At 43.4% G+C, this 13,099-nt stretch overlaps 1 protein-coding gene across 5 annotated transcripts in view; it reads right to left on the bottom strand.

Moving 5' to 3' along the window:
- The window catches only part of ZRANB2 (zinc finger RANBP2-type containing 2), a 90,464-nt gene extending 81,596 nt beyond the window's left edge, over nucleotides 1–8,868 (bottom strand). For 2 of the 5 annotated variants that reach the window (XM_033917120.1, XM_033917123.1), the window contains exon 1: nucleotides 8,511–8,864. In XM_033917120.1, the coding sequence (XP_033773011.1) occupies nucleotides 8,511–8,566 (56 nt within the window). In that variant the 5' untranslated portion in view covers nucleotides 8,567–8,864. Of the gene's footprint in view, nucleotides 1–8,218; nucleotides 8,464–8,510 lie in introns of those variants that run through there. The other 3 variants (XM_033917124.1, XM_033917121.1, XM_033917122.1) reach the window with 3 other exon arrangements.
- Between the last annotated feature and the right edge of the window lie 4,231 nt (nucleotides 8,869–13,099).

Genomic DNA, 13,099 nt, shown 5'->3' with positions numbered 1-13,099 from the left:
CTCCATTTTTAATGAGCCACTGCGCTCCGGCACTCCCCGGGCCCGCAAGTTGTTATGCCGGGCCCTGTTCTCCATGTCCTCAGCCTTCAGTAATAACTCCTCATATTTATCTTCCAGTCCCTTACAGCGCTATTGTATATGCAGAATGTCTCCATCTTGGTCAATAACACGCTCTTCAAATTCATTTAATCTTTGACCCATATCTACCACCATTTTCCGCAGCGCGGAAACATCAGAATGCAGTTCTTTTTGCATCACCATCATCGTGTTTTTGAGATCTGCAAACCAACCTTGTAATTCCACTTGGGACACAGGCAGATCCACCTCAGGGGACCTGGAAGGCGATCGGGATTGCAGCTCTCCCTGCACAGGTAACGGCTCATTACAGGGGCGGGACGAGCAGGCCGCATCCCCGAGCGTCGTCGCTTGAAAAGCGAACGTACGCAGATCAGTTTGCATTTTTTTCACCGCCGCGGCCATCTCCAAGCCTCCACATTGCTCCGCAGAGGCAGAAACTGCTCAGTTCAGGGTACAAAAGCGCCAATGATAGCTAATTAAAGCTGGGTGAAGAGGAGCTCGATTCTCACATCGCCATCACCCGGATGACATCACCGGAAGTTCCAGTGTCCTCTTTTGAATATGAAAACAGAGGCAGGGCTGTGGAGTCGAAGACAATTTTGGGTACTGGAGTCAGAGGTACCAGAAACTGAGGAGTCGGAGTCGAAGGATTTATTTACCAACTCCACAGCCTTGCCAGGGCTATGGAGTTGGAGTCAATTTTTGGTACCTGGAGTCTGAGTCATGGCTATCAGAAACTAAGGAGTCAAAGGATTTATCTATCGACTCCACAGCCCTGGATAGAGGGCATAGGGAATGTCCCGAAGGTCAGGAACTACTACTAATTTCTATAATGCTGCTAGATACCAAATATGCCAGTTATGGGGATTACAGCCTGAAATGGTCTTGCAAGACTGCTAGGTCAGATGCATGGCATGTCCTTGATGGTGGACATTCGTTGCTGTAGCTCTGCCATTCACGTCATTGTCTTGGAAAGTATTTGTTGTAAGTGAGAGGAAAGGTAGTCAATCTGCGGTCCAAGAGCTTGAGCTACTGCCTCTTTCAGCTCACTCAGAGCTGCTTCCTTGAATTGCAACACCGCCGCTGATGAAGGCTCCACCATCTTGCTCTCACTAGGCCATGTACAATCTCAATCTTTTTTTTGGCAGATTTGGTAGACATAGTCCTGAGATCTCATAAGGTATTTGTCCATAGAATTAGGGGCCTGTTATGAGAGTTTAAACCCAGGAAAAAGGTGCAATGGAATGGAGGGTCAAGCCCCGGAGCAAGCAGAGAACACGTCTTCACCCACTCATTGCATCACGTGACTCCTTATGTGCATTTTGATTATTATAAGGCCTTTGATTGCATTGATCATGTCAAACCACTGACAATAGGTATTCCTGAACATCTGATCGCTCTAATGAAGAATTTGTACATGGGACAAAAAACTACAAATTAAGACAGAACATGGCAAAACAAGTTGGTTGACAATTGACAAAGAAGTTTAGCAGGGTTCTTTCCCTATTTGTTCAACTTATACGCACAACATATGAGAAAAGTAGGATTAGATGATGTGAGAGAGGTTCAAAATTGAAGGAGAGATATCAACAACCTCCAATATTCTGACACTACTACACTAAGGAAAAATTATGTTCTTACCTGTTAATTTTATTTCCTTTAGATGCAGCAGATGAATCAAGATTCTAGTGAGATAGCACACACCTACCAGCAGGTGGAGATAAAGAGAACTTATTTGCAGGTACTCCTCTTGGATAGAACTCCTCTGAACCAATTAGTATCGCTCTTTGCCAAAGCATCAGGAATAAACAAACTGCACAAATAAAATCTTCTTTCCCATAAACAATGACAAATAGAAAATACCAGAAACGAAACCAACTACCAACTATAACACTACATCTAAATGCCCCTCATGGGACCCAACAGCAGATATTAAGAAAGGGTGGGGCTCTGGATTCACCTACTGCATCTAAAATAAAAAAAATTAGCAGGTAAGAACATAATTTTTCCTTCCTTAGCACCAGCAGATGAATCTAGAGACTAGTGGGATGTAGCAAAGCATTCCCTAATCCGGATGGGAAGCGAACGCCGCCTCTGCAATAACTGAAGCACCAAAAGACACATCTGCATGTGCCGTCACATCTAACTGGTAATGCTTAGAAAATGTATTCGCGGAGGACCAAGTCACCACTCTACAAATCTCTTCCAAGGAGAAACCCCTGGACTCAGCCCATGAAGCAGCTACCACTCTCATCGAATGAGTATGGAGATCAACTGGTAAGTGCTTGCCTGTCAACAAATAAGTGGCAGCAATAGCTCTCTGACCCACTGGGCTACTGACGCCTTGGACACCGCCATACTCTTGTTGCGCCTGGAGACCACCATAAAAAGGTGATCTGAATGTTGAGTCATTACTAATCTGAAGAAAGTGCAGAAGCATCTGACGTACATCAAGCAAAACCAAAATCGAGATCCGTAGTCTTTCTCCCGGAAGGGAGACTGACTGACATGAAAGGTCAAGACTACCTTGGGAAAAAAGGAAGGCACCATCAGAACCGAGACCCCTGATTCTGTGAAGCGTTAGAACGGATCTCTTCATGATAAAGCTTGCAGCTCCGACACCCATCGAGTCGACGCCATGACTACCAAAAAGACTGTTTCAAGGTGCAAAGGCTCAAATGGAGATCATTGTAAGCTAAAATTCGGACAAGGTTTCTTCAAGGGCGGATGAAGATGTTGAACCCCCTTCAGGAACCAGAACACATCTGGCTGAAAAACCAAGGAAGAGCAAGATACCCTGCCCCTGTAACAAGTGATGGCTGTCTCTTGTACCTTAAGGGAATTATACGCCAATCCCTTAGGCACGCCATCTTGCAAGAATGTGAGACAAGGAAGCTTGAAAAGGTGATATGCCCTGCTGACTACATCCCAAATCACCTAATTTGTTTTAACATACATTATTTGTTAATCCTCTAGAACAGTGGTTCCCAAACCTGTCCTGGGAGTCCCCCAGCTAGTCAGGTTTTCAAGATATCCCTAATGAATATGCATGAGAGAGATTTGCATATAATGGAAGTGACAGGTATGCAAATCTCTCTCATGCATATTCATTAGGGATATCTTGAAAACCTGACTGGCTGGGAGTCCCCCAGGACAGGTTTGGGAACCACTGCTCTAGAATAACAATAATAAATCCTTACATAGAGTACTTCCATTCTGTCCCCAGCAGAGTCCAAAGAGCTGCTAAGCAAAAGATTTGGAAACTTTTTCTACCCGCATGTATACTAGCCAGGCAGGTACCCTAGAATAGAATGCTCCCAGAAATAATAAAAGCATACTTCTTAAAGAAAATGTGAACTTTTCAAGATGGCTTATTGGCCAGGTGAATAAATTCTGAACATGGAATGCTCCTTTGATCAAGTTTTAAATTGAGATGGCAGATGAGCGAAAGTTTCCCCAAAAAAGGCTTGGGAAAGGGTACCAGGGAAGGGTGAATAAGCTATATTAAAAAATACATACGAATGGAAAAAGTAACAACAGCTTCGCTGGTACTGCAGTAGATATGGAAATTAGGTCTAACTGGCAGTAGTACCTAGTAGACTACCATCAATTTCTATACAAACCATTCACTGTCATTGTTTATCCAATAGCAGAATAAAAGAGGTTAAAAAAAAAAGCTGCACACAGAGTAAAATTAAGTTGCTATTAATGATATTTTTAAAACTAGCGAGGTTTGTGTTATAAATGTACATATTTCTGTGTTGCTTTATATATGATCCTTTCAATTGTATGACTGGCAACCTAGTTACACAGAGCGTATGATTATCAAGAGACCAATTGCAGCTGGACCTATCAATTTGGAATAATGGTGGTTTCTTTTGTCTAGCACCTTTTTATAACTTAAGATATTTAAAGGTTCTTCTCTGTATTTAATATAAATGTTTTTATAAGCTGTTCTTATTATGTCTTATTTTTTGTAGTACTATCAGGGGTTTCAGAACCCTTTACAAGCAAAGGAAGAAAAGTTTTTTGGGGGGTTAAGGTAGCATCGCTTGACTTTCACCATAATATATGGCTCTGTGTAATTTCATTCTCATGATTAAAAAAAGAAAAAATACCTTATCTGCTTTTCCAAGTTTATGTTCCCATATAGGTGGAATTACTGTCTGCAATTGTCAAAAACTGCCTCTTATCCCAGCACCTGAGGTGCCGAAGTATGTTGTGCATATAGACATTAGAATCGGATTCACAATTTCTACTTTTACTTGATAATGGCTTTTGTGCGTTACTCAAGTGTTTTTATTATCAAATATCAAAATATTAAGTTACATTTAATATACACTAGCACTACAAATCAATAAGAAAGGAATATCGGTATGAAGTAGCCTATGCTTCATTAGTGAAGCCAGATATATAATCACTTACTGCAGTGGTTCTCAACCCTTTCCTGGAGGACCACTAGGCCAGTCGGGTTTTCAGGATATCCCTAATGAATATGCATGGAGCAGATTTGCATGCCTGACACCTCCATTATATGCAGATCTCTCTCATGCATATTCATTAGGGCTATTCTGAAAACCCGACTGGCCTGGTGGTCCTCGAGGACAGGGTTGGGAACCACTGACTTACTGTATATCTAATAAGTGATTTAACTTTTTATTAAGATGACAAATTTTAATGAACTTCCATTTCCTTTCTTCTGTTCCTCCACCCCCACCCCCCTACTAACCCCAAGTAGTACAAGATTTATACAGATACAGGGTTTGAAAAAAACTCAAGATGCCAATCTGCCAAAAACTGCTGGTAATATAGCCAGCTCGGGGATAGTTGTCTCCTACTGTAGTCCAGGGCTGTCCTGCTACTTTATTGCCAGCTCTGTCAACGTCTCTTCCACTGGGCACCAGGCAATGAATTTTGAGCACCAGGGATTTTTCAAGTCTGGTTATAGTATAGGATTCTATGCATATACAGTATGATCACCTTGTCCTTCATGAAAAAGGAAGCTGACAGTCTAAACCAGTAGTTGTGTTCAGACCCTTCTTGACCTATTAACTATAACCAAATGAATGTACCATATTGACCTCATGCCTCCAGATTACTGGGATTATACAACTATTCAGACACTGGTTAAATCCAAATGATATCATCTGTTACAAACAGCTGGACAAAAGCATTGTGGCAACCTTCCCATGAGAAAAATGACCACATCTGAAAACCTCTCTGACTGATGATTGAACCATCAAGGCATGTAAACAGGAAAATATATACAGTGTAAGTATTTAGGAAGGAAGGAGCAAAAATCCAGCATAAAGCACTGAGAGAGATCAGCAAACAGTATTACAGGATATTAAAACTAATACTGAAAAATGCTCTATCATATAGCTTTAGAATTATGAATTGGCAACATAAAATACCTTTAAAAATTAGATGTATGCACCAAGAAAACTTCTCCATACTCACAACCTAGACTATAATAATCAGTGTATGCTGACATTATACATTTCTAGAACTGGAGGAGGAAATGGACCTTATAGAAATAAAAATTATACAGTAGTCTCAGTTAATCGGAACTCATACAACCGTCAAAAAATAAATAAATAAAATCACGGGTAGAAACCCCCACCTCTCTCCCGCCCCGAAGCACCAGCGTGGCAAGGTTCTGAGCTGTAAACCCTCCCTCAAGCAGCTATGAACCCACCTCCCTCCCGCCCCGAAGCACCAGCGCTGCAGCTGCAGTCCTGAGCCAAAAAGCCCTCCTCCCTCCCTCAAGCCCCCAAGCAGTTACAAACCCACCTCCCTCCCGCCCTGAAGCACCAGCAGTCTTAAGCCACAGAGCCCTCCTCCCCCAAGCCCCATAGTGGCAGAAGCAGGCGGCAGTCCCAAGCCATAAACTCCTTCGCTCCCTCCCCCCCTCTCTCTCTTCCTTACCTGAAGCGCAGCGGTCATAAGGAGGCAGCCTCAAAACAGTCTGCTCATGGCCATTCCCAGCAGGGCCTTTCCTCTGATGCATCACAGGAAAGACCCTGCCAGGGTTGGCTGCGAGCAGCCTGTTTTGAGGCTGCCTCCTAATGATTACTGCGCTTTTGGTAAGGGACAGAGAGAGTGGAGAAGCGAGGGGGTACACGGCTCAGGCATCTCCTTCTGTCACTAAGGGGCTTGAGAGAGGGAAGAGGGCTTTGCGGCTCAAAACCGCTGCTGTGCTGGTACTTCGGAACTGTAGGGGTGGGAATTGAGAGTATGATGGACAACTCTAAATTAACTAGAAAAACAGTTATCTGGTATCCACCAATCCCTGTGGGTGCTGGATAACTGAGATTCTACTGTACAAGCTTATTTAACAGCATCAAGGGTTCCAAACACAAAAAAAGTATTGATGTATGAAAGCATCCAGTATTTAGCTCCATAATTAAATTTGGACAGACCTAACAAGCAGAAGGAATGAGCAAAAAATCATATCAGCAAACAAGAAAAACAATTAGCAAATGCAGAAATACAATGGGAACTATAAAGTATTATTCCATAAACCGTATGTAGATCAATCCAGATCATATTAATTGTGAAGAGGAGGAGAACTAAAAACCAAAGGATGAGAATTTGTCAGTTATAGCCCAGGATAGTGGATTATGGACAAGAAGGGTCACAGCAAGCATAGTGGATACCTGTTTGTTCTGTTAAAAAAAATAAAAAACGCAAGTTGGAAAGTCACTCATCTTGTGAAATGCTAATGGAAAAAATTTTCTAGAAATCTCACTCATTGTAAATTTTGAGAACAATGCAACATTACTGTACTGAGAAAACAATGGGCTCATGACTCTAAGAGAACTGTGGAGAATGAAAAGGTTATGATAACCTGGGACAACCCCATGCCAATCAACAGATAAAAAGCTAGATGTTGGACAGAGTGAGAGAGAAATCAGCAATGGCATTAATAATAATAATTTTATTTTTTGTATACCGCCACACCACTTAGTTCTAGGCGGTTCACATATAGAGAAAAATTATACCATCAATAAGTAAAATACAATTGACTTAAAATTCATTAAAATCAAACTAAAATAAACAATTGAAAATCAATATACAATTTATCAGTGTTGTTAGTTCCAAATGATTATTCTGTAAATCTTGTGGTGATGAAACGCAGCCTGAGACAAAAAAATGTGGCAGAAAAGCACAGAAATATTTCCCATTCCACTGGTGCCACAGGCTTGATTAAAATTAATTTCCAAGCACACCTGAACAAATTGTCCCTCTCTCTCTCTAAAACCTTAACTCCAGAAATATGTTCTCTTTGGTACTAAACAACTAGTGCAACAGCATAGACCAGTGGTCATTAATTTTTAAGCTGGGGCCACTTTGGATTCTAATGAGCTAAAGGAGAGCCCAAATATCCCATGTGGAGACACAACACTGCTGACTAGTGTGTGCCAATGACATCCATCCCCAAAGCTTACCTTCAAGCTTCATTAGGGTGTACCCAACGGTTGTGAGCATTTCCAAATGCATTATTTTTTTGTCTATCGAGATATGATGCCTTGTCTTTCAAGCATCTCCCCATCTACTTTTCTCTTTCTGCCCTGAGCCTGTGTAGAGAAGCAGAACCCAAACCCCACCCGAAAATCCATCCTGCACTGAAGAACACTGGTATAGCCTTAACCCATTTGGCGACGTTGTCCCGGAAGATAGCCGGGTAAAGAGAAGATGAAGAAACGCTGTGCAAAACTTTTACAAATGGGAGAGTGATACCAAAATCTAACGGGGGGTGGGGGGAGGAAAGAACCAGTAATAAGAATACAATGCCATCTTGCATTTTTAAAGGTGTTCTCAGCAATATTGGATGTATGGTGAAAAAAAATTATCGTGCTTTGACCTATGCATACGTGATGAATCGGCGAGGTTGGGAAAAGGAGAAACATACAAAACAATGCAATAAATAGATAAGTAAACACCCCTCCCCCCCTTTTTTTTTTTTTTTTTACAAAACCGCGAAAGCGGTTATTAGTGCCGGCCGGTGCGCCGAATGTTGTAGGAGCAGCGCGCCGGCCGGCACTGAAAACCGCCTTCGCGGTTTTGTGTTAAAAAAACAAAAGGAAATAAATAAATATCTTAACACTCAAAAACAGGGAAAGGTGTCATGAGCGACCTCTAGGCCTGGGCTGCAGCAGGAACTGCCACGGCGATTCTCTTACACTCGGGACTCCCCACACTTTCAGGCGGTACAGTAGAAGCGAGTCGAAAGTTTATGAATCCAACGTAATGAACATAAAGTTAAAAAAAATAAAAAAATATATATATAGGCCGAGATAGGAGAAAGAGGGGTAGGCCGCGCTAACCGTCTTTAGCACTCCTAACCCGCTGCCCTTCTCCCAACTGCCAACCTTGCGGAACCAGCACGCCTGTTCCGGCCTACAACAGCAGCAGCCCGCCTTACTCACTTCTTATCAGGACAAATCCAATCCCCGTCGCTGACACGAAAATTCTTCGTCGACATCTTGGCAGCCAACGCGCCACTCCCGCCCAGGCCCCCCCGGCCTGAGAGGAGAGCGCTACGAGGCTCGCCGCTGAAGCGCCACAAAAGAAAAGAAAAAATTCCCGCCGGCACAAGGCACACCTCCTATTTCTGTTTCTAAGCTCTTCACCACAGACTCAGCCAAAAGCGGAGGAAAGTTTGGTAGAGGGTTCAAACTAGAGCGGTTTCGGAAGCGACAATGGCAGTTGATTCAGGCAACGCCGAGGACAGCCCTGCTTGGGAGCTGATCTGAGCAACGCAGAGACCTCTAGCGTTCGGAGGCCTGTATTGCTGTCGCCTCAGATGTTGGGGCTGGCTGACCTTCATAGTTCTGGGCTTTTTAAAAAACATTACACTATTACGCAAAGTTGCTATTGTACTATGCGGAAAAGCGCACAAAATATTTGGGCAAGATGTGCGCCTAACGTCAATGGCTATTATAGCTATTTTAAATTGGCGAGCACATCTTGCTACTGCTATTCTATAACAATGTGCACCCAAATCCCAAAGTGTGCATTTCAAAAGGAGGCATGCATGACCACCATGGGAGCTGTATGTAGTGTATAGAATGCCAAGGATGTGCGCAAAATTTTACACTTGGAATTAACTGCTCATCTGTGAGTGTTCATTCTAGAACAGCATTGGCACTAAGCACTGAGTTTTTTCAGACTGATTTAGAGTTACAGTTACAGAGCACAGTTTACTGAATCTAGTCCAATATCCTTAAATAAGATTTGTACAAGCACTGGAGGATATGTGTACAATACTACCCCACTCACTCTCCCACAAAACCCTTTTAGATAAGAATAGCCCCACTGGGTCAGACCAATGGTCCATCATATCCAGCAGTCCGCTCCCATAGTGATAAATCCAGGTCACCAGCACCTGGCTAAAACCCAAAGAGTAGCAACATTCCATGCTACCGATCCAGGGCAAGCAGTGGCTTCCCCCATGTCTTTCACAATAAGAGACTATAGACTTTTCCTTCAGGAAATTGTCCAAACCTTTCTTAAAACCAGCTATGTTATCTGCTTTCAAAGTACAGTACTTAGACACACAAAGTGCCATGGCCCTAAACATTCTGCCTCTGCTTGTCCCCCTTTGTATTAAAATGTTTAATGTGTATTGTGTTGACATGTAGAAAAGAACAAACCTCAGATGAATGACTCAGTACTGCTTTTTGTAGTTCCCTAACTTATGACATCAATTAATTGGCTTGTTATCTTTGTGGCTAGCTTTCGAAGGCCAAAATCTTTGATAGTCTTGATTTTGGGGCAGTGTGCAGAATGAGCACCAGGCTCTTCTAGCTGATCTATCCTACACTAAAAGGGGGTGGTGGGGAGGTTTCATGAAGGTAAAAGTTTGCCCTTTATTGCACCTTGATGCCCTGCTGCATATATAAGTACCGCAGGTTGCTGAATCCTATCTTACAGGAATAACACTGCTTGTGAGCCACCTCACAAGCAGCATTATTCCTGTGGCCCAGGAGCATCGGGCTATGCAAAGCTGCGGCCTGATGCTCCTGGACTGCACCACTGAGTTCCTCCTCTCTTCAGACCCAATCACCCCAGTGTAAGGCCTTCCGGCCTTTTTACTCCTAGTGGCTACCTTACACATCACTGGGATCCAGGAGAGGTCTGGGACCTGAGAAGTTTAACCAGAATTACCATAAGGGAATTTGCATAGTAATAAAATGCAAAACATGCATTTGCATATTTTGCATCTCATTACTTCATATTGTGTGACAGTTTAAATATCCCTACACTGTATTTGGAAAAGAAGTGTTATGGCTGTTTAAGTCATGGTAAGGGCTAATTACATTGACTTAAAGCTCTAATGCAGCTTGATGAATTCCCTCCCTAAGTTCTTCAACAGATGTTTCTGTGCACTCATTCTAAGTTCCTACCTAAGATGGTGTCAGACTTCCAACTTAATCAGTCTATCATCTTGTGAATATTTTTCTCAGGTCTCATGCCCAAAAAGGTGAAAGTTCAATGCACACAATGCATTGCAAGAGAGCTTGGGTCTTTTGTTTAAAATGGACTAAAGCCTTTAGAGAATCTACACAACTCTTTGTTTCTTTGGACCCATATAGGATAGAGGATGCTGTTGACAAAGGCATACTGTCTAATTGGCTAGCAGACTTCATTTTCTTTGCTTTTGTCCAAACAGGTCTGATTCTTGAGGATCAGGTGAGAGCTCATAATGTCAGATCTATTGTGTATTGGTAGGACACTGGAGATTAGGCTTCGTGGAAGAAATTTGCAAAGCTGCAACATGAACATATACTCATGCATTCACAACCAAACCTACTACTGTTTGGAAAAAGTGCTGACTCAGCAGTATCTTTGGCTTGTCAGTCCTCCATAATCTCTTTGAGGATTAGAATCCAACTCTGTCCCCCTAGGCAGTGGCGTCATAGAGGGGGGGTGGGGGCTGGACCATGCCCGGCACCATCTTGGTGGGGGCGCGGCGCCTCTTCTCCTCTCTGCTCCCCTCTCCTTCCTACTCCTAGCCCACCGCATATGTGCCTTCAATTCCCCGCCATTGTACCTCTAGCTTTTCACTGGCGCAAGCAGCGGCTCCAACCTGCTGCTCAAGCTGGCCTCAGCGCTCCCCTCTGACGTTACTTCCGGGTCCCATGACTAGGGAGTGATGTCAGAGGGAGAGCTGAAGCTGGTGCAGGCAGCAAGTTAGAGATGCTGTTCACGCTGGGGAAGCTAAACAGGGAAGGGGAGGGGGAATGGGGGAGAGGTGGAGCGGGGGAAGGAGCAGAGGGCAAAGAAGAGGGCAAGGAGGCCCTTTTCATTTCTGTGCAGGTTTACCTTCCAAATATATATTGTGACAAACCCAAGTCCATTTCGAGTTTTGTCTTTAACAATCCGTCCCGGGTTTTGTTCCAGAAATGAAAAGAAAATACACTGAGCCCAGATGTAGGAGAGCTGATCAGGTGGCATGCCAATTTAAAGAGCTAGCTGACTACTGCTCAGATAGTGAGATAGAGTCAGAGGAGTCATGGTAAGAAAGCTGTACCCAGTTTAAACCTGTTCCTGCTACTGTTAGAGGTTTGCTACCTTTTGAGAAGCCTGTGCCTGTTAGAACTAAGGCTAGAAAGAACCCTGCTAGTAATCATAGGGAGCAGGCTAGTATGGGGAAAGCCCTTCCCCCACCCAGTCTGAGGGGGAGTGGCTTTCCACAGAGTCTCTTCAGAACAGGAAGGGGAAGGAGGCAAATGGAAGAGAAGCAGCCAGGAGAGAGGCAACCAGCAGAGGAGAATAAGTTCCTCTCTTCCTTGCCAGTGGTGGCTGGGGATACAGATTGGCTGATGGCTGAAGCAGAGGAGCTGGGTTCTCCCTCTGAGCTTTGGGATCAAGATCTTGAGGAAGCCATGGACATTCAAGAAAGCCGGGTAGGAATTGAGTCTTACCCCATAGCCATGGAAGTGCAATGAAACACTGGAGTTTTATTCACCTGAAGTTCTGAGCTCCCAGATTATCTGTTTTTTTGTGCAAGAGTTTAGATTCTCTCTGTAGCAATGAACTTTGCATCTTACCTTAAAACCTTGAGGTTTGCTGCCTTTAAATGTGTGTATGTTTTTCCAGCTATTTGCCAAGCTAGGAAATTATGTTACTCCTTCTCAGCTGTGTGTGGTTGCTACAGCAATGTTTCAAGAGGAAGCGGATACATGAGACTTGCCTTTAACCAGGACAAGTGATTGTGTATGCTAACTTCACTACAGGCAAGCCTGAGATAAGTTTACAGTACCTATGCCACTGAGCACTTTGCTGACCCTAGGAAAATAATTGGGTTTCCAGGAAAAGTATGCTAAAGTGGAAACTGTATGCTTTGCTACTCAAACTGCTGGGAGGTTTTTCTGTTTCTTTCTTGTCTGTTCTTAGTCAGTAACAGCCCAAGTTCCAATAATGGATTTTTTTTGTTTTGTATGAACTGTGAGACAACATTTGCTCTTCACCCTCCACCCTCAGGCCTTTTACCTGTTGAGATTGTCTAATTTTCTGGGCTAAAGGCTCAATAACTAGTGCAAAAATCAAGGGGGACAACGGGTAACCCTGCCTTGTCCCTCTTTGGAGTTCAAATGTAGTGGAGTAAAATCCATTTATTTTAACGCATGCTAATGGGCTATTATATAATGTAAATATCCAATCCCTATACCTTTTTCCAAGGCCCATAGGCCCCCCAAGACTGCATCCATAAACCTCCATTCAACTCGGTCAAATGCTTTTTCAGCATCGATCGAGACTGCCACCCATCCTGTTCTTTCTCTTTTAGCCCTCCATACCAAATCTAGCACCTTTCTAATCTCATCAGATGCCTGCCTCCCGGTAATAAAGCCTACCTGATCTGGGTGGATAAGTGACGGCATATATGATGGCAATCTATTAGTGAGGACTCTAGCCATGATTTTTGTATCTATTCCCAACAAGGAACTAGGCAGAGTACAGTACAGGGATTCAAACAGGGATTGGACGTATTCCTGAGGGACAAGGGGATCGT

This window comes from Geotrypetes seraphini, chromosome 12 (genome assembly GCF_902459505.1).
Source record: "Geotrypetes seraphini chromosome 12, aGeoSer1.1, whole genome shotgun sequence".
In the NCBI taxonomy this organism is placed as follows: Eukaryota; Metazoa; Chordata; class Amphibia; order Gymnophiona; family Dermophiidae; genus Geotrypetes; species Geotrypetes seraphini.
Note: the sequence above shows the minus strand (reverse complement) of the source record. Positions and strands in the feature narration are given on the sequence as shown.